This window comes from Budorcas taxicolor, chromosome 3 (assembly GCF_023091745.1).
Source record: "Budorcas taxicolor isolate Tak-1 chromosome 3, Takin1.1, whole genome shotgun sequence".
In the NCBI taxonomy this organism is placed as follows: domain Eukaryota; kingdom Metazoa; phylum Chordata; class Mammalia; order Artiodactyla; family Bovidae; genus Budorcas; species Budorcas taxicolor.
Window position 1 is genome coordinate 69486157 of NC_068912.1, and position 26813 is coordinate 69512969.

General features: G+C 38.7%; 1 protein-coding gene across 1 annotated transcript in view; it reads left to right on the forward strand.

The window, feature by feature from the left end:
- The first annotated feature begins 23882 nt into the window (after window positions 1-23882).
- Window positions 23883-26813, forward strand: part of SLC44A5 (solute carrier family 44 member 5) — a 166841-nt gene continuing 163910 nt past the window's right edge. Inside the window, exons 1-2 of the mRNA XM_052638052.1 lie at window positions 23883-23934; window positions 24716-24860. Coding sequence (XP_052494012.1) covers window positions 23883-23934; window positions 24716-24860 — 197 coding nt within the window. The remainder of the gene's footprint in view (window positions 23935-24715; window positions 24861-26813) is intronic.

The following is a 26813-nucleotide window of genomic DNA, read 5'->3' on the forward strand; positions in this document are numbered from 1 at the left end:
ATTTTCTACCCTCTATTCTAAGGTTTCCTGCTAGTCCAAAAGGGAGCTTGCATGGTAGAATGGCTAAAAATGAAGAGAAGATTATGCTGTGGGCAGCTTTTTTTTTTTTTTGGCTTAGCATTGACTTTGATTTCTGGCAGTTGCATGTCATAAACTGTAATGTGAAATAATGATCAGCGTCCTTATTTGCACTTGCCAGCACGTATATTAGCATTACTGTTATGTCTTTGTAATATCCTAGCTTTAAACAGAAGTGTATCTAGTTTATTCTAATTCTGTATGAAGCCAAGTCATTTGTTTGAGTCACTCATTCAAAGATGTACCTATGCCCTCTTTAGAGTAAGTCTGAAATCTCTCTCATTCTCTCCATGGTAACACCATGAATACATTTTATTGACCAGTGTACAAACAGCCTCATTTGATATGGAGGTTACTTTTATTGTGCTTGCATTCTTTTTATAGTAACTAATTTGTATGAATGGCATCTAGCTTATTGACCTCAAGAGACCTCTAGATATAATCCAGATTCAACAGTAGAAACAAAAACAATGATAATAAGAGCTACCAAATTTACACAGATGAAATACAGATTAGAGTTAATGCCTTTTCTAGCCATAGAGAAGAAAGCAGAGCTTGGTCTGACTGGCTGTGGGTGTGGGGAAGGAGGTTAAAATCTGTCTTCAGTTATTTAGAATGTACTGGCAGAACCAGGTGGTCCAGGTAAAGTCTAAAGCACTGTGATGATCACTGTGAGAAAGTAATCTATTTTTACTAAGGGCTTTTCGTGATGTCTTAGCACCAAAAAGCCTTCAAAGGTAAAATAATCATTGTGTATACCTCCCCTTCCCCCTAATTCTTTAGTCTAAGAATGGAGAGAAGTATTGTAAAACCATGGGGGCTTAACGATAGAAAGACACAGTTTGCTCATTGGTAACTTTTCAGATGCAGAGGTTTATAATGCCTTTTCTGGGAAAATAGTTGAGGTGTTTCAAGAGCAAGTGAGAAACCCCACTTTCTTCACATTACCTCTGCATCAAGGCCAGCTTTAATAACATGTTACTTACATAAAGTCAGTTTCTTTTTGAGAGATCCCAAGTCTTATCAGATATTCCAGCAGACCTTCACAGCACTGTCTGCTCACCATTCACAATGTTCTGTATACCTCTTCAGTTCACAAGAACATCATTTTGTGCCCAGTGATCAGCCAACTGTAGTTATTTCCAAGAGAAGTGAAGGAACGATGGTAATTCCATAGAAGAGATTAACTTAGTTTTTCATTTGTCCCCACCTACTTAGATAAGAGGGACTTTCTGGCTGGCTCCGTGGTAAAGAATCCACCTGCCAATGCAGGAGTTTGATCCTGGGCCAAGAAGATTGGAGAAGGAAATGGCAACCCACTCTAGTATTCTTGCCTGGAAAATCCCATGGACAGAAGGAGCCTGGTGGGCTACAGTCCACGGGGTCACAAAGAGTCAAACATGACTTAGTGACTAAACAACATTAACTAAGATAAGAATTGGGCATATATGGAAGCTAATGTCCCATAATGTTGACAACAAACAATTCTTAAAGAAATATTTATTTGACTGCATTGGATCTTAGTTGCAGCATGCAGGCTTAGTTGCTTTGCAGTGTGTGGGATCTTAGTTCCCTAACCAGGTATCAAACCTGAGTCCCCTATATTAGAAGGCAGATTCTTAACCACTGTACCTCCAGGGAAGTTCCACAAACAGTGTTTTTGGTAGTCCCATTTGGAAAGGTAGTTAACCAGTGCCTGTGCTTTGTCTCCTATATTCAACAGAATTTTAGCGTTGGATTGAGGTTGTGAGATTTTTTTAAAAGTTTAAGGGATGTTTAGCAGTATTCTTGGCAGTACCATTAGAGGGCAAAAATGAATGCACACAAAAAACTAAGAAATAAATCTCTTTTACAAGCTGATGCATAGGAAATCTCTCTCACAATTTTAGAACTAAGAAAAATTTTCATTTAATGGAAAGTAAGTGTGCTTTCTTCTGTTATATAAAGAGAACTGAAATCTACTGTTTCTCCTTTTGTCCTGACTTGTAGAAAGCCCACTGATAATTTAATTTCAGTGCCAGCAACTACATTGGCCTTTGAGTTGAGCATTTGTTTTTAAGATTTTGAATTTCTATTTCTATTTTAATAATGCTGTTGCATCCAGTTTTAAGTCATTTCACTAAGTCAGAATATTCATTCTTGGAAGAAGCAGCTTATAGGCAGACAGGTAAATAGAAATGAAAACCTTGAATGTTCCATAATTGACTTTTTCCCTTTTCTATATACAAAGTAGATGAAGGATCTATGGCTGATACTAATTAAATTGATAGGTTTCACAAAAATAACTATTATTATAAATGGTACAAAATCTGTCTGGAATGTAATAAGATGTGCTTATTTTTACCTGAGGCACTGGGGAAAGGTTAAATTTACTATCATGAAGGGATTTAAAGAGAGACTGAAGGGTCATTTATTATGAATGTTGTGAAGGAGATTCATTCATATAAAGGACTTACACTAAATGACTTCTGAGTCCTTTCCAACCTTGAAACTCTGTGACTCTGTGATTCAATATTTTTTATTATTGTAATTAGCATACAATATTATATTAGTTTCAGGTATACAACATAGTGATTTGATATTTTTTATTCATTATGCTAGTTACCATCTGTCACCATGGAGAATTGTTAAAATATTATTGACTTTATTTCCTATGTATATATTATATTCCTGTGAATTATTTATAACTGGAGGTTTATACCGTGTTCATTCCCTTTACCATTTGTCTGTCCTCCCATGTCTCTCCCCTCTGGCAAGTATCAGTTTGTTCTCTGTATTTATGAGTCTGTTTCTGTTTTGTTTCTTCCTTGATTTTGTCTCTTAGATTCCACATATAAATGAAATCATATGGTGTTTGTTTTTCTCTAACTTATTTCACTTAGCATAGCACCTTCTATATCTATAGTACTGTCACAAATGGTGAGATTTCAGTTTTTTATGGCTAATATTCCATTACACACATACACCATACCACACCATACCACACCACATCTTGATCCATTCATATATTGATGGGATACTTAGGTTGCTTCCATAGCTTGGCTATTGTAAATAGTACTGCAATGAACATAGGCTGCATATATCTGTTTGAACTAGTATTTTCATTTTCCTCAGATAAATACCTTGAAGTGCAATTGCTGAATCATATGATACTTCTGTTTTTAGTTTTGTTTTTACATTTACTTATTTATTCATTTTTATTTTGGCCGTGCTGGATCTTTGTTGCTGCACACAGGCTTTCCCTAGCTTCAGCATGAGGGGGCTATCCTCTAGCTGCGATGTGCAGGCTGCTCACTGTGGTGGCTTCCCTTGTTGTGGAGCACGGGCTTTAGTAGTTGTGGCACGTGGGCTCAGTAGCTGCAGCTTGTGGGCTCTAGAGTACTGGCTCAGTAGTTGTGGCACATGGGCTTAGTTGCCCCATGGCATGTGGGATCTTTCGAGACCAGAGATTGAACCCATGTCCCCTCCATTAGCAGTCAGATACTTAACCACTGGACCATCAGGGAAGCCCTATTTTTAGTTTTTAAAGGAACCTCCATGCTATTTTCCAAAGTGGCTGTACTGATTTATATTTCTACTGATAGTTCACCAGGTTTCCCTTTTCTCATACATCCTTGCCAGTTTTTATTGTTTCCTGCCTTTTTGATAAAGCCATTCTGACAGGTGTAAGGTGATATCTCATTGTAGTTTTGATTTGCATTTTCCTGATGATTAGTGATGTTGAGTACCTTTTCAGGTGCTTGTTGACCATCTGACTGTTTTGGGAAAATGTCCATTCAGGTCTTCTACTGATTTTTAAGTGAGGTTGTTTATTTTTTGATGATGAATAATATGAGTTATTTATATATTTTGGATATAAACTCCTCATCACATATATTGTTTGCAAATATCTTCTCCATTTTAGTAGGTTGCATTTTCATTTTGTTGGTGGTTTTCTTCACTGTGCAAAAACTCTTTAGTTTGAACTAGTCTTATTATTTTTACTTTTGTTGCCATGGGATATTTGGAGACATATCCAAAAAGATATTGCTAAGACGAGTGTCAAAAAGGTTATTGCTTATGTTTTCTTCTAGGAGTTTTATAGTTTCATATCTTTCATTTAAACTTTTAATCCATTTGAGTTTACTTTGTTTATGGTGTGAGAAAGTTGTCTAGTTGGATTCTTTTGCAATTAGTTATCTGGTTTTTCCAACATTATTAATTGAAGAGACTGTTTCTCTCCATTGTACATTCTTGCATCCTTTACTGTAGGTTAATTGACCATATTAGAGTGGGTTTCTGAGTTCTCTATTCTATTCCATTCATCTGTGTGTCAGCTTTTCTGCCAGTATCATGCTGTTCTAGTGACTATAGCTTTGTGGTATAGTCTGAAATCAGGGACTGTGATACCTCCAGCTTGGTTATTTCTCAAGATTTTGGCTCTTTGGGGTCTTTTATGATTCCATACAAATTTTAGAATTATTTGTTCTAGTTCTTTGAAAAATGCTCTAAGTATTTCAAAAGGGATTGCACAGAATCTGTGGATTGCTTTGGGTAATATGGACATTTCAACAATATTAATTCTTAGAATCTATGAGCACAGAGTGTCTTTCCATTTATTTGTGTCATCTTCAATTTCTTTTATCAATGTCTTATAGTTCTCAGAGTAAAGATATTTTACTTCTTATGTTAAATTTATTCCTAGGTATTTTATTTGTTGATGCAACATTGAGTGGATTGTTTTCTTCGTTTCTAATACTTCATTATCAGTGTATAGAAAAGCAACAAATGTATGTCTATTAAACTTCTATCCTGCAACTTTATTGAACTCTTTCATTAGTTTTGAGAGTGTTTTGATGGAGTCTTAGTGTGTTCTATATGTAGTCATGTTATCTGCAGATAGTAATAGTTTCATTGCTTCCCTTCTAATTTGAATGCCTTTTTACCCTTTTAATAATATTATAAATTGCTTTATAATATTGTGTTGGTTTCTGTCATACATCAACAAAGATCAACCATAGGTGTATATGTGCCCCCTCCCTCTTGAACACCCCTCTCACTTCACACCCCATCCTACCCCTCTAGTTTTTTTTTGTTATTCCTTTTTCTTGTCTGGCTAGACTCCCCAATGCCATGTTGAATCAAAGTTGTGAGATTGGGCATCCTTGTCTTGTTCTTGATCTTAGAAGAAAATGTTCCATGTTTTTACTGTTGAGCATAATGTTGGATGTGGATTTGTCATATGTGACTTCTATTATGTTGAGGCATGTTCACTCTATTCACACTTTGTTAAGAGTGTTTGTCATAAATGGATGTTGAATTTTGTCAAAGTTTTTTCTGTATTTATTAAGATGACCATATGACTTTCATCGTTTATTTTGTTAATGTAGTGTTACATTGATTGCAGCTACTGAACCATCCTTCAATTCTTGGAATAAATTCGACTTTAATGTGTTATTGCATTCAGTTTGCTAAATTTTTTTTTTGAGACTTTCTGTTTCTGTGTTCATCAGGGATATTTGTCTATAATTTTCTCTGTTTGTGTGTCTGATTTTGGTTCAGGGTAATGCTGGACTCACAGAATAAATTCAAAAGTATTCCCTTTTTTTCAACATTCTGGAATAGTTTAAGAAGAATAGATAACTCCTATTCAAATGTTTTTTAGAATTCCCCTGTGAAGCCATTTGGTCCTGTGACCTTTGTTTGTTGAGAGTTATTATTTTTTTTTAGTTCATTCATTTATTTACTACTTTAAATATATATTTATTTATTTTAATTGGAGCCTAATTACTTTACAATATTGTATTTATTTTGCCATACGTCAACACGAATTCACCACGGGTGTACACGGAGAGTTATTTTTTAAATTACTGATTTAATATCATTACTAGTGATTGGTCTATTCAAATTTTCTATTTATTCTGAAAATAGAGACTTGGAAATCTTGGCAGATTTTATGTTTCTAGGAATGTGTCTCTTTCTTCTAGGTTATCCACTTAGATGGCATCTGGCAACTGTTTATAGGGCTTCCCTGGTGGCTCAGACAAAAAGAATATGCCTGTTCATAGTATTTTCCTACTGATTTTCTGTATGGATGATCTATTGGTTTAAGTAGAATGTTATTGTATTATTGTGTCTTTCTTTATATCTGTTTATATTTTTTTAATTTAAATTTTATTATTTATTTATTTACTTACTTTTTAATTTTATTTTTACTTTATTTTACTTTACAATACTGTATTGGTTTTGCCATACATTGACATGAATCCACCATGGGTGTATACAAGCTCCCAATCCTGAATCCCCCTCCCACCTCCCACCCCATATCATCTCTTTGGATCATCCCCATGCACCAGCCCTAAGCATCCTGTATTCTGTATCGAACATAGACTGGCAGTTCGTTTCTTACATGATAGTATACATGTTTCAATGCCATTCTCCCGAATCATACCACCCTCCCCCTCTCCCTCAGAGTCCAAAAGTCCGTTCTATACATCTGTGTCTCTTCAGGTGCTCCTTTGTTGGGTGTATAAATGTTATTATATGTTGTATTCATTTGTTTCTTTGACCCCTTTATCATTATGCAATGCCCGTTTTGTCTCTAGTTAAAGTCTTTTATAAAAGTCTACTTTGTCTTATATGGGTATTACTCCCCCAGCTTTCTTTTTGTTTCCATTTGCATGGAATATATTTTTGTATCGCTTCACTTTCACTCTCTTTATGTCTTTAGAGCTCAGTTGAGTCCCCTGTAGCAACATGATCAGTTCAGTTCAATCACTCAGTCGTGTCCGACACTTTGAGACCACATGAATTGCAGCACGCCAGGCCTCCCTATCCATCGCCAACTCCCTGAGTTCACTCAAATTCATGTCCATCGAGTCGGTGATGCCATCCAGCCATCTTATGCTCTGTCGTCCCCTTCTCCTCCTGCCCCCAATCCTTCCCAGCATCAGAGTCTTTTCCAATGAGTCAACTCTTCACATGAGGTGGCCAAAGTATTGGAGTTTCAGCTTTAGCATCATTCCTTCCAAAGGACACCCAGGACAGATCTCCTTTAGAGTGGACTGGTTGGTCTCCTTACAGTCCAAGGGACGCTCAAGAGTCTTCTCCAACACCACAGTTCAAAAGCATCAATTCTTTGGTGCTCAGCTTTCTTGACAGTCCAACTCTCACATCCATACATGACCACTGGAAAAACCATAACCTTGACTAGATGGACCTTTGTTGGCAAAGTAATATCTCTGCTTTTGAATATGCTATCTAGGTTGGTCATAACTTTCCTTCCAAGGAGTAAGCGTCTTTTAATTTCATGGCTGCAATCACCATCTGCAGTGATTTTGGAGCTCAAAAAATAAACTGTGACAGTGTTTCCACTGTTTCCCCATCTATTTCCCATGAAGTGATGGGACCAGACGCCATGATCTTCGTTTTCTGAATGTTGAGCTTTAAGCCAACTTTTTCCACTCTCCTCTTTCACTTTCATCAAGAGGCTTTTGAGTTCCTCTTTGCTTTCTGCCATAAAGGTGGTGTTATCTGCATATCTGAGGTTATTGATATTTCTCCTGGCAATCTTGATTCCAGCTTGTGTTTCTTCCAGTCCAGCGTTTCTCATGATGTACTCTGCATAGAAGTAAAATAAGCAGGGTGACAATATACAGCCTTGATGTTCTCCTTTTCCTATTTGGAACCAGTCTGTTGTCCATGTCCAGTTCTAACTGTTGCTTCCTGACCTGCATATAGGTTTCTCAAGAGGCAGGTCAGGTGGTCTGGTATTCCCATCTCTTTCAGAATTTTCCACAGTTGATTGTGATCCACACAGTCAAAGCCTTTGGCACAGTCAATAGAGCAGAAATAGATGTTTCTCTGGAACTTTCTTGCTTTTTTGATGATCCAGCGGATTTTGGCAATTTAATTTCTGGTTCCTCTGCCTTTTCTAAAACCAGCTTGAACATCTGGAAGTTCACGGATCGCATATTGCTGAAGCCTGGCTTGGAGAATTTTGAGCATTACATGAGCGAGCATTACTATCATGTGAGATGAGTGCAATTGTGTGGTAGTTTGAGCATTCTTTGGCATTGCCTTTCTTTGGGGTTGTAATGAAAACTATTGTTAGATGAGTCTTCTTCTTAATGCATTAAGTTACCCCATATCTTTTGACTGGAGAATTTAATTCAGTTGCATTTAAAGTAGTTATCGGTACGTGTACACTAATTGCCATTTTGTTAATTGTTTTCTGGTTGTTTTTGTAGTTGTTCTCTGTTCTCATCTTCTTCTCTTGGTTACTTCCCTATGGTTTTATGTATTCTTTTAGTGCTATGTTTGGATTCCTTTCTCTTTATTTTTGTGTATTGTTAAGTTTCTGGTTTAACCATGTGGTTCGTATACACCAACTTGTATACCTGGTCATCTATTTTAAGCTGATATTCTCAAGTTTGAAAGCATCTAAAAGGGAGACAGTGGAAACAGTGTCAGACTTTATTTTTTTGAGCTCCAAAAATCACTGCAGATGGTGATTGAAGCCATGAAATTAAAAGATGCTTACCCTTTGGAAGGAAAGTTATGACCAACCTAGATAGCATATTCAAAAGCAGAGACATTACTTTGCCAACAAAGATCCGTCTAGTCAAGGCTATGGTTTTTCCAGTAGTCATGTATGGATGTGAGAGTTGGACTGTGAAGAAAGCTGAGTGCCGAAGAATTGATGCTTTTGGACTGTGGTGTTGGAGAAGACTCTTGAGAGTCCCTTGGACTGCAAGGAGATCCAGCCAGTCCATTCTGAAGGAGATCAGTCCTGGGATTTCTTTGGAGGGAATGATGCTAAACTCCAATACTTTGGCCACCTCATGGGAAGAGTTGACTCATTGGAAAAGACTCTGATGCTGGGAAGGATTGGGGGCAGGAGGAGAAGGGGACAACAGAGGATGAGATGGCTGGATGGCATCACGGACTCGATGGACGTGAGTCTGAGTGAACTCCAGGAGTTGGTGATGGACAGGGAGGCCTGGAGTGCTGCAATTCATGGGGTTGCAAAGAGTTGGACATGACTGAGCGACTGAACTGAAGTGAACTGAAAAGCACTGCATTTTTACTCCCCTCACATTTTATGTTTTTGACATCATATTTAAAATCTTTTAATTTTGAGTACCAACTCATTGTGGTTGATTGCACTGCTTTTGTCTTTTAACTTTCAGAGTAGCTTTTCAAAAAGCTAATCTCATACCATTCCTATATATTTGCCTTTTCAAGTGAGTTTTTTTTTTTTCATATATTTAAACATTTTTATTGTGACCTTTTCCACTAAAGGAAATCCTTTAGCATTTCTTGTAAGTTCGATTTGGTGGTAATTAACTTTATTTTAGCTTGACTGGCATTTATTTCTCTCTTTAATTATTTCCCTCTTTAATTCTGCGCTCTGTAACTTTGCCAGATAGAGTATTTTGGACTGTAATTATTTTTTCTTTCATCACTTTACATATATCCTGACATTCTCTTCTGATCTGTTAAGTTTCTGCTTAAAAATTAGCTAATAGCCTTATGGGGTTTACCTTGTATGGAATTGCTTGTTTTTCTCTTGCTATCTTTGAGACTCTATCTTTTGCTTCCTTAATTATAATATATCTTGGTATGAATCATTTTGGGTTCATCTTGTTTGGGACTTTCTAGGTTTCCTATACCTAAATGTTTCTTTCTTTCCCTAGAATAGGGAAGTTTTCAGCCATTATGTTTTCAACAAGTATTCTTCCCCTTTCTGTCTCTTTTATTTTTCTTGGACCTCTATAATGCAACTGTTAGTATGGTTGATTTTTCTCTAGAAGTCCCTTAAATTCCCTTTATTAAAAAAAACAATCTTTCTTCTCTTTGCCTTTCTGATTGGATGATTTCCACTATTCTCTCTTCCATGTAGCTGATCTTCTGTTTTGTATTATCTAATCTGCTATTGATTCCCTTTTTCAGTTATTGTATTCATCAGCTCTGATTGGTTCTGTCTTGTATTTTCTAAGTCTTCATTGAAGATCTCGCTGTATTTCTCCATTTCTCTTCTAAGTATACTGAGTATCTTTATGACTATTTCTTTGTATTCTATGTCAGGTAAAATATTTACCTCTGTTTCATTAAGATTTTCCCTAGGGTTTTATTTTGTTCTTTCACTTAGAAAATATTTCTGTCTTTTCATTTTGTTTGACTCTTGGCATTTGTTTCTATGAATTATGCAAAATAGCTACCTCTCCTAGTCTGACGGAGTGGCCTTGTATGTGACTGTCTACTATGTAGACTGTTTGCACCTGCTAGCTTTGGCAGGCTAACTGGAGCTGGAGCAGGTGTGAGTCGGATGAAATCTCAAGGTACGTTGTGCCAAGTCTGTCTTGGCAAGTTGGCAGGAGTTAGGATGGGCATGAATTGGAGGCAATCCTGAAGTTGCCTTGGTGGAGCAGCTAGAATAGGAGTAGGCTCTGGCTGTGGGCAGTCCCTGGGTGTGCCATGTTGAGGCTATCTTGGTAGAATGGCTGGAACTGGGGTGGCTGTGGACCATGGAGAGTTCTGGAGGTGATTCAAACAATGGCACTTGCCAGTTCCTCTCATATTAGAGAGAGTTCCAGTAGTTCTCTGCCAGTTTAGCAAAAGCTCTAAGGTTAGTAAATGGATTTCTTTCCATATAATCTAGGTGCTCTTTAAAGTAGTGTGTTTATTGTTTTTATTTAATATTTTTGCTGTATCTCAGGGCGGATGAGTCTGCACTCAGGTCCCTCAATAATACCTGCCCCTGTTGCAGGTCATGTGGCTAAGGGTAAGGGTGAGGTTTTTGTGTATAGCGTTTCTCTGTCTTTCCTACCAATTTCTATGTGGTCCTTGTATTTGTAGAGCTGTTCAATAAACCCTCAGGATGAGTTGCTTTGTATATAGGTGCAAATTGGGTGTGTTCATGGGAGGAGATGAGTTCAGGGTCTCTCTGCTATATCGTCTTAGACCTCATCCTGTCTTTATGATTCAACTTTTAATGCCAAAGCAGAGAAGGAAGAGCTCAGCTTCTGGGCTTTGTGATATACACATATAGCTCTGTTGATGCTCAACAAAAGCTTTTTAATTTCTAAAGTGCCATTATTAAGTAGACAACTTCAATTATTGTGATAACACAGTGCTGTCTCATAAGTTTATGCAGTCCTTGTGAACTTTTTATTCTTTTTGAAGTAATTAGTATGTGTCTTGTCACTATTGTTGTTGTTAAGTTGCTAAGTAGTGTCCAACTTCTTTTGTGACCCCCATGGACTGCAGCCCACCAGGCTCCTCTGTCCATGGGATTTCTTAGGAAAGAATACTGGAGTGGGTAGCCATTTCCTTCTTCGGGGGATCTTCCCAACCCAGGGATTTAACCTGCGTCTCCTCCATTGGTAGGCAGATTCTTTATCACTGAGCCACTTGGGAAGCCCTCTTGTCACTGTAGAGGGAACTTATGTGTCTAGAAGTGGGGTCCATCATCAAGGAAAATTGTGAGGAAAAGTTTGTTGAAAAAAGTACACAAAGGTCAATAAAAAAATGTAGGTCCCATGTTATAAAAATGTCTGAAAATGTTTCAAAATCATTTTGACTTGTAAAACAGTTTGAAATAAAAACTCTATGTCTTGTCACTCCTTTGAAAACTTGTAAGTAGTCTCAAAATGTGGAAGGAAATAAAAACAAATAATTTCCCTGAATGGCTAATTCTTCAAAATGCAAATGTGAATTGAAGATGTGCTTTAACTTGGCATTTATTTGCCTCATTTTGATTGGAACAAATGGCCTAACATGATCGATTATTTATCATTGTGACTGTATTCCACAGGAAGATGTGGACTAACAGACATCTTTAAAATTTATAGCCTATCCCTTGTATTCCTCAATAAGTGAATTTATTCTTTATTAATGTTTTTGCACTTTAAAGAGTCACCACACATATACACAATGGAGTATTACTCAGCCATTAAAAAGAATTCATTTGAATCAGTTCTGATGAGATGGATGAAACTGGAGCCGATTATACAGAGTGAAGTAAGCCAGAAAGAAAAACACCAATACAGTATACTAACACATATATATGGAATTTAGAAAGATGGCAATGACGACCCTGTTTGCAAGACAGCAAAAAAGACACAGATGTGTATAACGGACTTTTGGACTCAGAGGGAGAGGGAGAGGGTGGGATGATTTGGGAGAATGGCATTCTAACATGTATACTATCATGTAAGAATCAAATCGCCAGTCTATGTCTGACGCAGGATACAGCATGCTTGGGGCTGGTGCATGGGGATGACCCAGAGAGATGTTATGGGGAGGGAGGTGGGAGGGGGGTTCATGTTTGGGAATGCATGTAAGAATTAAAGATTTTAAAATTAAGAAAATAAAAAATAAATAAATAAATAAAATAAAATAAAATATAACTACAAAAAATAAATAAATAGTCACCACCTACAAATTATTCCTAATAATGAAAATAATCAATCTAAAAGATAATACTAAAACTTGAAATCATCTTTAAATCAAAGGATTTAAAGAAACGTATTCATTAACTGTGTGCTTGTTGTGTGTCAGGCAAGGTACTGGGTGCTTTCAACAGAGCTTGCAAATGAGTAGGAAGAGAAGATGATAAAAGGATAAAAGTGATGAGTACAATAACAGAGTTACCGACCCAGGCATGGCAAATGAAGAGTGTTTAGTGTGCTAGGAGTAGGGAGAGGTGAATCTGGAAAAACCTAAGAGGAGAGGTGACCCTTGAGCTGGTTCTTAAAGATATTCCAAGAAAAGTTGGCAGCACACCTCAGCGTATGGAAACCTGAGAAAACCTGTCCTGGAAATGGTTTGGTGTACACCCAGTATGTGAAGATCAGGATGAGGTGGAGAGAAATGATGCTGAAGAGGTAACAATGAGCAAAATCATCAAGGACTTATTCAACATATTAATGTGTTTGGTATTTAATTTTATAGACTCAGAAAGGAGATTGAAGAATTTTAAGAAATTAACAATGAAATTTGTATTTTCAGAAGCTTTTGTTTAGGAAGCTAGGAGAACACTGCTCTGTACAAGATCTAAATCCAGTACCAGGGACACAAATCTAGAAATGCTCCTAAACTTTATAGGTTGTTCTTATTCTGTTGCCTATGTTTGTGTCATAGAGTGAGGGGAGAGGAGTGTTGTAACCAAAGCAAAGACTGCAATGTAGAAACATATAAGTGGTGGTCACAGTTGGAGTCTAAACATTCTTGTGGTGGCTTCTGGGTGCCCTGTGAGAAAAAGGGGAGGATGCCACTGGAATCATCTTCCCCTTCGATGCCGCTGTCGTTCCCTTACCCTCAGTGCCTGACAATGTTTCTAACTCTTCCCCTCCCCCAATGTCTTACATCACTTCCCAGGAGATGCAGTGTATTTTCACTGACTTGCTAGGTGGTCAGGTCCTCAGCGTGAATATTTTCTACAGCACCTGGAAAATTACAGCCACTGCTAGATAGTCTAGAGCAAACCAACCACCTTGTATCTTTGAGTGCCAGCTGTGTCTTTGGGATCAGTGGTTTGGAGGTTGGGCTGAGCAGAAATGCAATGAATTTCTCAGGCAGCTAGAGGTCAGTGAGCTAGACTTCGTGGCAGAATTTTACCAAGCAGTGGCTGCTATAGCTGGTACAGCCTATTGTAGGCTATATCAGATATACAATATCGTAGGCTGCTACAGCCTATCGTAAAGAATGATAGGCATTAAAAATCAAAGAAGACAGCCAGAGCTAGTGGAGTCATGGCCACAACTTTACTGAGAGAACTTCGGATGTATCACTTAAAGATCTGGGAATGGTGTCCATCTGAGCAAATCCAGATCAGCTGTCTGCCTCCTAGCTTTCCAAGAGACGTCAAACCATCAAGAATTTTAAGACTTCTTTTGCAACTATAACTGAAAGGAATCTACACATTATAACTCAAGTCTCCTATTGGCCCATGGGGTATCAAGGAGAGCCCTTGTGTTCCAGAAATGAGAGAAGGGAGTACATGACCTTACTAAAGGTCATGTTTTTATAATTTAGCTGGATTGGGATGGCTGATTTCACTGTCATTACCAAGTGTTGGCATAATTATGTGATATCCCCATTACCAGCTTTTGTAGTGATGATTTAGTAAAATTATGGAAAAATGAGGAGACAGAGATGTTTGTTTGAATCCAACAATACTTTTTCTAAAGTATATGTGAAATCTTTGGAACTGGTAGCAGACGCTCATATCTTATAAGTGTTCTCTACAACAATATGAAAACAAATGTCATTCTTTAAGGTTGAAGGGTTTTTCTATTAAAATAAAGGATGAATTTTCAGAAAGAAAGAAGACTTCAGTGTAGTGAGGTAAACACTACGTAGACATTCAGGTTGCGATGGAAGCTCTAAGGAGAGAGTAAATCATATGGAAGGGAGTGGCACTGCTTGCCTGATATGGTCATTCTCAAAGGGGACTGACGGATGTATAAGAGGTTTTTTTTTTTTTTTTTTTTTTTTTTATGTAAGAAAGGGCAAGGAGTAACTCAGAGATGCATATGGAGGAAGAGACTTTGCATGACTCATGTTAGAGTATTACTAGTATTTATAGTAGTAAGAGGGAGAGTATGGTTGAGAGATAAAATTGCTTAGGTTGAAAGAACCCAGATACTGAAGAGCATTGTATATCTGAAGGCACAGAGTTTGACCTTTATTCTAAAGGGCGTGAGATGAATGGCAAGCTTCTGCTCTTCTTAAAAAATTTCATTTTATATTTCAGTATAGTTGATTAACAATGCTGTGTTAGTTTCAGGTCAGGGGAGTTGCATGGTTAGATTTGCTTCAGTTGTCTTTATTTGTCATTTCTTCTTTCTCCCCTTTGTCACATTCTCTCCAGTACAGATTTATTTACAGCTCTCCTCAAACTGTTTTGAAAAGGTCACCAATGACTTCCATCGGGCCAAGTATAGTGGGCAACATCTTTTATTTTAATTTCACAGCAGCATTTGAAAAAGGTGACTGCTCTTGCCACTTTCATTTTTTATTTTTTGAAGTATAGTTGATTTTATAGTGTTGTGCCAATCTCTGCTGTGACTCAGTTAAACATATAGATATACATTTTAAAAATATTTTTTCCATTATGGTTTATCATAGTATATTGAGTATAATTTCCTGTGCTATATACATTAGGACTTTATTGTTTATCCATTCTAAATATAATAGTTTGTATCTACCAACCCCAAACTCTCAGTCCATCCTCCCCCCACCACAACCTTGGCAACCACAGGTGCGTTCTTTATGTTTATGAGTCTGTTTCTATTTTGTAGATAGGTTTATTTGTGCCATGTTTTAGATTCCAGATATAAGTGATATCATATGGTATTTGTCTTTCTCTTTCTGACTTACTACACTTCACATAATAATCTCTAGTTGAGTCTATGTTGCTGCAATATTTCATTGTTTTTTATGGCTGAGTAGTATTCTTTTATATACACACCACATCTTCTTTGTCCAGTCATCTGTCGATGGACGTTTAAGTTGTTTTCATGTTTGGCTATTGTGAACAGTGCTGCTATGAACATAGGGGTACATGTATCTTTTTGAATTATAGTTTTCTCCAGGTATGTTCTCAGGAGCAGGATTGCTAGATCATATGGTAATTCTATTTTTAATTTTCTGAGGAACTTCCATACTGGCTGCTTGCGTGCTAAGTTACTTCAGTCGTGTCCAACTCTTTGGGACCCCATGGACTGTATATAGCCTGCCAGTTTCCTCTGTCGATGGAATTCTTGAGGCCAGAATATTAGAGTGGGTCTCCATGGCCTCCTCCAGGAGATCTTCCCGACCCAGGGATCGAATCTACATCTCTTATGTCTTCTGTGTTGCAGGAAGATTTACCATTAGTGCCACCAGGGAAGTCCCCATATGGCTATACCGACTTATATTCCCACCAACAATGTAGGAGGGTTCCCTTTTCCACACCCTCTCCTGCATTTGTTATTTGTAGACGTTTTAATGATAACCCTTCTGACTGGTGTGACCCCTCTCTCCCTTTTGAAACAGTCTTTCCTCTTGGTTTCCTTGACGTCATACTCACCGGATGCTTCCTGCACCTCATTGCTACTTCCTTTTTAGTCTTCTTTTCTGTGTCCTCAACCCCTACTTGCTCTCCAAATATGAGAGTGCCTTGGTCCTCATCCTTCACTTTTCTCTAGTCTACTTTTACACTAGGTCAATGACTTTAAATATTATCTACATGTCAGTGACTCCCAAGCTTTATATCTCTAGCAATGACTCTCCGTCGACCTCCGTGTTTCTTTATGCAACTGCCTCTTTGACTTCTGTATTTGAATTCATGGTACTTATTCAAACTTAATTTGGTCAAACAGAACTCTTGCTTCTTACTTGCACTTGAAAGCTCTAAAACCTCCTTCATCAGTCTTTTCCATTTCAGAAAGTGACACCAGTATCCCACCCTGTTACTCAAGTTACAGGTTCTTGGCTTCCTCTTCCCACCCTCCCCCCATTTCTCACATTGAATGCATCAGCAAGTCTTATTGGCTTTAGCTCCAAAATATATCCCCAGAATACCTACTTCTCTTTTTTACAGTCACCATCATCCACAGCACTGTATATCCTACTTATACTTTAGCACTAGACTCTAGAATGATCTGTTTTCTTTCCTTATTTTTCTATAATCCATTCTACATAAAAAACCTTCAGTGAGCTTTCAAATCATGAATTAATTATAGCTCTTCTCTTTAATACATTTTCAATAGCTTTCCATACTATCTATGTAAATTAAACTCAACTTCATGTCCTACATGAGTGCCCTCTGCATGACTCACTTATATCATCCTGTACCACTCTTTCTCTCTCTCATTTTCTTATTGTAGCCATGCTTGCCTTCCTCTCATTTCTTAAAGATTTTAAACTTGCAGCCATCCTGGGTACACTGACTGAAATACTTTGAGCCCAGACCTTTGCATGAATAGCTACCTCTTGTCATCCAGCTTTTAACTGCCATTGCCCAAGAGCCCTTCATGACAACCTCGTCTTCCAGTCACTATCTGCAACATCATTTCATTGTACTTTCTTTATAATATTCATCATTGTTGAGAATTTCTTTATTCATTTTTTTCTCACAGTTAATATCCTGTCTAAAAGATCAGGTTTGTGAGCAGCAAGAACCTTGAGTGTTTTGTTCATCCGTGTAATCCCTATGGTTAGAAAAGTCCCTGACATGTAATATGTGTCTGGTGAATGACTAAATGAACTATTATCCTAGCTTTAAAGCCAGGGATATCCTGGAGAGAAGAGAAACTAGTTGAAACAAAGGCAGGATACCATTTAGATGAATTTTCAGTTATCTAGCTGACAAATGATTAAAACCTTGACTGAAGCAGTGGCTCTGGAAAAGAATAAATCTAAGAGGTAATGAGAAGGAAAAAATCTACAAGGCTTGAGGACTGATTGTATGCTGAGGATAGGAGACATAGTCTAGCATGACTGTACTAATAACTGGAAGGATTATGGTTGTATTAATGAAGGTAGGGAACACATGAGGAAGAGCTGGAATGGTTATGAAGATCAGAGAAAATAGCTAATTTAGTTTTAGAAATGTTGAGTTTTGAAATGCCTACGGCCTCTCCAGGTAAGAGTATTCAGTAGAGATTCAGAAATATACTTATGAAGCTCTTTGAAATATTGATATAGTTCTTTTAACTAAAAAAGTATCTAAATGCAAGGGAAGATAGAATGTTAAATCTAAGAAAAATGTGTAAGTTTTCTCTTCTGAAAAATACTACCTTATCCTTGTTGCCCTTAGAGTACTCTGTGTGCTTAGGACACTGTGTTGTAATCCGTTGTTTGCTTGGCTAGCTCCTCAGTTAAGCCGTGAGTTCTGCCAAATAGAGCTGAATATAAAAGATAATATATAATAAATAACAGTTTCAATCATGTTGTTCTTGTTGTTGTTCAGTTGCCAAGTCATGTTCGACACTTTGCAACCCCATGGACTGCAGCATGCCAGGCTTCCCTGTCCTTCATTATCTCCCCAAGCTTGCTCAGACTCATATCCATTGAGTCAATGATACCATCCAACCATCTCATCCTCTGTCGTCCCCTTCTCCTCCTGTCCTCAGTCTTTCCCAGCATCAGGATCTTTTCCAGTGAGTAAGCTCTTTACATCAGGTGGCCAAAGTATTGGAGCTTCAGCTTTGGCATCAGTCCTTCCAATGAATATTCAGGGATGATTTCCTTTAGGATCGACTGGTTTGGTCTTCTTGCATGTTACACGTGCCACTCCCACCCTTCAAATTTCACAAATGACTTCCCACTGCCTAAAAGTTAACTCCAAATTCCTTAACATGATGCTGAAATCTTGACACAAATTTGTCTTAAGTTATCTGACTAAACTATACTCTCTCTGGGGTTTCTAAACTCTTGAATGAACTCTCTGTTGAGACAAACCAAGTCATGTGCATTTCTGCAGGGTCTGAAAATTTATTTTGTCCGTGTTTTAGAATTACTCTAATTCAAGGATGATGATTAGTATTAACAAAGCTCACAAGAGACTGATGTATCAAGCCAGAATGTTAATGCAATCATTTACATTGAGAAATTTAATTGCTGAGAAGGCCTGATGTTCCTTGGCCTGACCAGCACATTGCTCCCTTTAGGCAAACTACACAAGAAACCTAATTATCAAAAAGGTTCCTGGGTGAATGTGTAGTCAGAAAAGGAAATTACATGAGTGGAATGGCTAATGGCAAGGCTCTTCCAGCCTGGCTATCTATTGACAGAGCGGCATCCTCACATTGGACCCTTATTTCAATTTGTCTTAGTGCCCTAATCTGGAGGGTGCTCAGATGGGCAGACCTGTTTGAACATCACATGCAGTTCTCTTTAGATATGTTAACAGATTCAAGAAGTTTGGAATCAAGGCTTGTTAGATTGGGAGGCTTCATCTCATTGAAGTGACTATGTGCGTTAATCATGTGTTAAATCAGAGTTTAAGTTTCAGAAAGCAGTATTATTTTCTCCACACTCACATTTTGGAGAAGTATCTTATTGACACCTCAAGTGGTAGTCTTCCTTGCTCTATGGCCCTGCTCAGGACCCACCTCCTCTGCCCTCCAGCCTCAGAATGCCTTCCCTCCACTGAAATCCTGCAGCTTTTACTATGGATGGTATACAGCACATAATACTTGTGATTTCTTTTTAGCTTTTGGTACTCACGTATTGTCTTATAATCTGATTTGTAATTCCTTGGAGGACAGAGATCTGCATTCAGTATGTGTGTAAGTAGGTAATGATAAGCCTTTCTTTTTTCTTCTTCTCGATCGATATAGCACCAGTTAGAGCACCTTCTCCTTGGATGGCATTCTGGTACATGGAAAGGGGTTATTTCTTCCATCAGTTCAGTTCAGTTCAGTGGCTCAGTTGTGTCTGACTCTTTGCGACCCCATGAACCACAGCACGCCAGGCCTCCCTGTCCATCACCAACTCCCAGAGTCCACCCAAACTCATGTCCATTGAGTTGGTGATGCCATCCAACCATCTCATCCTCTGTCGTCCCCTTCTCCTTCTTCCCTCAATCTTTCCCAGCATCGGGGTCTTTCCAAATGAGTCAGATCTCTGCATCAGGTAGCCAAAGTATTGGAGTTTCAGCTTCAACATCAGTCCCTCAAATGAACACCCAGGACTGATCTGATTTAGGATGGACTGGTTGGATCTCCTTGCAGTCTAAAGGAATCTCAAGAGTCTTCTCCAACACCACAGTTCAAAAGCATCAATTCTTTGGCACTCAGCTTTCTTTATAGTCCAACTCTCAGATCTATACATGACCACTGGAAAAACCATAGCCTTGACTAGACAGACCTTTGTTGGCAAAGTAATATCTCTGCTTTTGAATATGTTGTATGGGTTGGTCATAACTTTCCTTCTATGGAGCAAGCGTCTTTTAATTTCATGGCTCCAGTCACCATCTGCAGTGATTTTGGAGCCCAGAAAAATAAAATCAGCCACTGTTCCCCCATCTATTTGCCAAGAAGTGATGGGACCGGATGCCATGATCTTAGTTTTCTGAATGTTGAGCTTTAAACCAACTTTTTCACTCTACTCTTTCACTTTCATCAAGAGGCTCTTTGGTTCTTCAATTTCTGCCATAAGGGTGGTGTCATCTGCATATCTGAGGTTATTGATATTTCTCCAAGCAATCTTGATTCCAGCTTGTGCTTCATCCAGCCCAGTGTTTCTCATGATGTACTCTGAATATAAGTTAAATAAGCAGGGTGACAGTATTCAGCCTTGACATACTCCTTTTCTTACTTGGAACCAGTCTGTTGTTCCATGTCCAGTTTTAACTGTTGCTTCCTGACCTGCATACAGATTTCTCAAGAGGCAGGTCAGGTGGTCTGGTATTCCCATCTCTTTCAGAATTTTCCACAGTTGATTGTGATCCACACAGTCAAAGGCTTTGGCATAGTCAATAAAGCAGATTTAGATGTTTTTCTGGAACTCTCTTGCTTTTTCGATGACCCAGCAGATGTTGGCAATTTGATCTCCGGTTCCTCTGCCTTTTCTAAAACCAGATTGAAAATCAGGAAGTTCACGGTTCACGTATTGCTGAAGCCTAGCTTGGAGAATTTTGAGCATTACTTTACTAGCATGTGAGATGAGTGCAATTGTGCAGTATATTGAGCATTCTTTGACATTGCCTTTCTTAGGGATTGGAATGAAAACTGACCTTTTCCAGTCTTGTGGCCACTGCTGAGTTTTCCAAATTTGCTGGCATATTGAGTGCAACACTTTCACAGCATCATCTTTCAGGATTTGAAATAGCTCAACTGGAATTCCATCACCTCCACTAGCTTTGTTTGTAGTGATGCTTTCTAAGGCCCACTTGACTTCACTTTCCAGGATGTCTGGCTCTAGGTGAGTGATCACACCATCGTGAATATCTTGGTCGTGAAGATCTTTTTTGTATAGTTCTTCTGTGTATTCTTGCCATCTCTTCTTAATATCTTCTGCTTCTGTTAGGTGCATACAATTTCCATCCTTTATCGAGCCCATCTTTGCATGAAATGTTCCCTTGGTATCTCTAATTTTCTTGAAGAGATCTCTAGTCTTTCCCCTTCTGTTGTTTTCCTCTATTTGTTTGCATGGATCACAGAGGAAGGCTTTCTTATCTCTTCTTGCTATTCTTTGGAACTCTGCATTCAGATGCTTATATCTTTCCTTTTCTCCTTTGCTTTTCGCTTCTCTTCTTTTCACAGCTACTTGTAAGGCTTTCCCAGACAGCCATTTTTCTTTTTTGCATTTATTTTCCATGGGGATGGTCTTGATCCCTGTCCCCTGTACAATGTCATGAACCTCATTCCATAGTTCATCAGGCACTCTATCTATCAGATCTAGGCGCTTAAATCTATTTCTCATTTCCACTGTATAATCATAAGGGATTTGATTTAGGTCATATCTAAATGGTCTAGTAGTTTTCCCTACTTTCTTCAATTTCAGTCTGAATTTGGCAATAAGGTGTTCATGTTCTGAGCCACAGTCAGCTCCCGGTCTTGTGTTTGCTGACTGTATAGAGCTTCTCCATCTTTGGCTGCAAAGAATATAATCAATGTGATTTCGGTGTTGACCATCTGGTGATGTCCATGTGTAGAGTCTTCTCTTGTGTTGTTGGAAGAGGGTGTTTGCTATGACCAATACATTTTCTTGGCAAAACTCTATTTTCTTTGCCCTGCTTCATTCTGTATTCCAAGGCCAAATTTGCCTGTTATTCCAGGTGTTTCTTGACTTCCTACTTTTGCATTCCAGTCCCCTATAATGAAAAGAACATCTTTTTTGGATGTTAGTTCTAAAAGTTCTTGTAGGTCTTCATAGAACCGTTCAGCTTCAGCTTCTTCAGCATTACTGGTTGGGGCACAGACTTGGATTACGGTGATATTGAATGGTTTGCCTTGGAGACGAACAGAGATCATTCTGTCATTTTTGACATTGCATCCAAGTACTGCATTTCAGATTCTTTTGTTGACCATGATGGCTACTCCATTTCTTCTAAGGGATCCTGCCCACAGTAGTAGATATAATGGTCATCTGAGGTAAATTCACCCATTCCAGGCCATTTTAGTTCTCTGATTCCTAGAATGTCGACGTTCACTCTTGCTGTCTCCTGTCTGAGATGTTGGCAATTTGATCTCTTGTTCCTCTACCTTTTCTAAAACCAGCTTGAACATCTGGAAGTTCATGGGTCACATATTGGCTGTGCTTAAAAATGTCAAGCTTCTTTAATTTGCATCTTCTTTCATTGAGTTTTCTATTTAAAAACTAAACAATACCTTTCTCCATGTCTTGAGAAGATAGTACATGACCTTTATTACAGGGTGCCAATTGTAGCAATTTGGACTTTATTTTTTTCCAGACTTGGATCACAGGTCAAGCAAGTGGTCATAACATTTTAATGACTTTTCTCTGACACAAAAATAATGGAATAAACAGAATAAGCTGACTTTTTCCACTGGGACCTGTAAGTCTTTGACCTGCTTTGACATTGCATATTCAAATCCACAGTCCACACTGTATACAGTGTCATGCCTTCTGTGGATATTTCATAAAACTAACTGAATTGAAAAATAGTCTGAGATGTATTCCATAAATTTTAGTAATTTAAATAGCTCAGAGAACTCTGACACTGTCTTCCTGTTACCCGAGCATCTTGTTTAGGAATTTGAACCCCTGTATCACACCAGTGTCATCTGAAAATGGTGTAGAATTTGCATAACTTCAAATAGGCTAGAGTGTTAATAATGACTTTAAAGTCCTGAAGTTTAAACCTATATGTAATGCTTCACTTCTCTGTGATGATTGGGCTCAAATGCTGTGGTCATTATCCAGCCTCTTTAGAGGGTCACCTTTGTACTTATTCATAGGATCTATGTCACATCGTTTCCTTGTTTTCTTTTGTTCCTTCAACAAATATTTGTAGTACGCCTTACTCTATGATAAGAATTATGCTAGTTGGTAATAATACAAAGATAAAATGTCCTTGTCCTCAAAGAACAAGCATATAGTAAAAGAGATAGTCAATGGAAAAGAGTTTACTTCAGTGTGCGAAGTACTGCCATGGAAGAGAGAAGGACCTAACTCTCAGTGGATGCCTTATGTGACTGTTCTTCCAAAGATTAATTTTTATTTATTCTCACTCAGAAGTTATTGACTGATCATCTATTATGTGCCCTCTCTCCTCTGGGCATCAGAGATACAGTGATGAACAAGACAGGCCTTGGAAGGGGAAAGAGACGGGGCAGATAACATCTGAGAAATGAAAATGACAGTTTCATAAGATGATAAGTATGAAGAAGAAAATAAAACAGAGGATGTGCTAGTACCTGGCCGGAGTGTGAGTGGGAGCATTAATTTAGATTTGTTGGTCAGGGAAGACCTTTCTTTCGAGGTGACGATGGAAATGAGACTTGAATGATAAAGAGAAGCCAGCCAATGGGAAGACTGAAGACAGTGCATTTCAGATAGAGGAAGAACAAAATGTAAAATCCCTAAGGCAGGAATGAGCTTCTGAGCTCAAGGAGTAAAAAGAAGGGCCCTGTGAGCACAGCATGGTGGATGGGGGCAGGGAAGTGGGGAGGGAGCGTGGGTTGTTAGGAGAACCCCAAAAGCACATTCTACCAAGTGCAGTGGAAAAGCTATTTGAGGGTTTTAGTTGGAGAGTAAGTTAGTCTAATACATTATAAAAGCTCATTCTAACTACTGGAGAATGGCTTTTAAGAGTCCTAAAGCAGAAGCGAGGAGATCAGTAGGCAGATTTTGCAGTCATCGACATGAAGGAGTCAGTGATTTGGCCTAAGGTGACAGTAATGGAGATGGAGAGATGTGAACAGATTCAGACATGTTCTGGTGGCAGTGTTTATTGATATGAAAGGTGAGGGAAAGAATTCAAAGATAACTGCTGGACTTGTGACTAGCTGAAGCTCCAATATTGTGGTCACCTGATGTGAAGAGCTTACTCATTGCATAAGACCCTGATGATGGGAAAGATGGAAGGCAGGAAGAGAAGGGGATGATAGAGGATAAGATGGTTGGATAAGCATCACTGATTCAATGGACTTGAGTCTGAGCAAAAGGAGACAGCAAAGGACAGGGAAGCCTGGCGTGCTACAGTCCACTGGGGCTGCAAAGAGTCGGACCCAACTTAGTGGCTGAAAAACAAGATGTGTGACATGAACATTTGGATGTATGACAATTCCCTTCCTACGAATGGAAAGATTAGGGGAGGTGCAGGTGTGCTGGTTCAGAAATCAAGACTTCTGTTTTGGCTGGTAGGTTTTATGTGCAGAGTAGATATTCATGTAATGATGCTCTATGTGCGTCTGGAGGTCAGTGAAGAATAAAGTGAGAATGGGAGGTTGAGAGCTGTTGGTCACAGGCATTTAGATAATATTAATATTTAAAGCCGAGTGTCTGGATAAGATCACTTAGGAGAGTAAAGAAGAGGCCCAAGGACAAAACTCCGGATTTGACAGCATTTGGAGGTCAAGCAGAGATGAAGGAGCAGGCAAAGGAGCTCTCAGTGAGTTAGAAAAAGCCAAAAGAATGCAGTGTTATAGAAATTAAGAGTGTTATGAGTTTGGTTTTTATTTGCTTATTTTTAAAGTTGCCAACTGTGTTGATGGCTTTGAAATGTCAGGCAAGATAAAGCCTGAGAAGCCACCACTGGATCTGGCAACAGGAACATCATCAGAGACCTCATCCAAAGCAATCTCAGTGATGTCATGGGCACTCAGATCTGGAAAGGGACAGTAAGTTAGAGACTGTGCGGTGAAAACCTGGAGGGGCCTTCTAGAGACAACTCTTTCAGTAAGTTTTATCGGAGAGTGAGTGGAATCTGGGATCAAAGTAGAGTTTCTGAAGAGGAACGATTCTAGGACACAGTAGTGTGTGGAGCTGGAGATGATCCAGGACACTGATAATGCAAGAACAAGGGAAACCTATGGACATGAAGTCCTGAAGATAGACTCCACCGCGAAACTGGAGAGTCTGGCCTTTGGTAGAAACAGGGGTTCCTAGTCCGTGGTACAAGATGGTAAGCAGGGAATAGGCTAGAGATATTGAGTGGCAATAGTTTTGGTGATGAAGAGAGATTCTTACTGCTTGCTTTTAACTATTTGATGAATTATGAGATAAGTTATCAGGCAGGGATGGGCTGGTAGTGGTGGTGGCAGTGGCAGGCCCAGGTGTATAAGGACTGAGAGGAGAAAGGATGAAACAATCATTTTGGAAAGTGGAGAAGAGAGCATGCATATATGATTAATGCAGAATGTATACATATATATTATACTTCCCATATTGTTCATTGTTGTTCAGTTGCTAAGATCTATCTGACTCTTTGCAACCCCATGGACTGCAGCATGCCAGGCTTCCCTGTCCTTCACTATCTCCCAGAGTTTGCTCAAATTCATATCCATTGAGTTGGCGATGCCATATAGAGAATATTATTCTAGTCTTAGAAAGATAAGAGAACCTGAATATTGTTCTGATGGAGCATAAATATTTTTAGACACAGATACTGAGATAGCTGGAATTGAAGGGCAGTAACCTGGGGTGCCTCACACAGATGGAGGGTCTGGAATAGTATTTTGAAGGAACATACTGTCAGATGAGACAGGAAAAGTGTGTATCATGCAAAGTGGATTTGGTTAACTAGATCAGAAAGCAGAAGCTAATATAAAATATAGCTGAAAAATAGAAGGGGTTGGATCTGGTGTGTGAAATATTGGCAGGATTTCATTTCAGTTATAATAGAGAGGGAAAAATGAGGTTTAGGCAGATTCTAGATCATACATTAATTTATTCCATCATTCATAACTCTTTAAACTGTTATACACTGTGGGACATACAGAAATGAATAAAACACAGGTTGTACTCTCAATAAACTTGAAATTTAAACTACTAGCTTTAACAGAAAGCTGCTTCTCAGTAGAGGTGTAAAAGCACAATTCAAGGGGACAGAGTAAGATGAATAATTATTCCTGATTAGAAGGATCAAGGAGTGTTTCTTGAGGGTATTATTTGAGCTGGACTTTGCAGGAATAGAATCAGAGAATGAAGAAGAAAATCAGACTCATGGGGGCACGTTGCAGATAGAGTTTTCCAGATGCTGAGATGGAGTTTGGGATCAAGCTCTCTGGTAGGGAATAACATCTGTGAAAAGAAGACGAAGGAAGTAGAATTACATACAGGGAGATGTCAGTCTGTTACCAGACCCCACAAAACCTCAGCCCACATTTTAGGGAGTTCTGGAGCAAGGACTGCCCTGCTGAGGGGTCCAGAGTAACTTTGAAATGGCTGCACCTTTATGAGCCCACCTGACTCAGTCCCTGATTTGTGAGCTTCCCAGGAGGAATGAAGTGGTAGAAGCGGACCCTGAAGATGCTGTCAACTAGAAACTGTCTGCAACCATATGTGCTGTAGCCATTAGCAGCTTCCTTCTTGTGTGGGATATAATGTATAAGTGCATGGTATGTCCCCTCATGGTTCCAGAGGGGTTGGAAGAGAGACTAGGGCAAAAGATCCTTGGGGAATAAAACTGGACAGATCATTTGGGATTATGATTTGCAAGTCATGCATGAGCATTGGAACGTTTTTGTTCCTATGAGGATCTTAGGTCTGTATAATGCTTGAGTGCTCTGCTTTCAGGAACGAACTCCAGGTAGTGGACCTAGGGCAGCAGAACCTCTTAGAAATAATAGTTG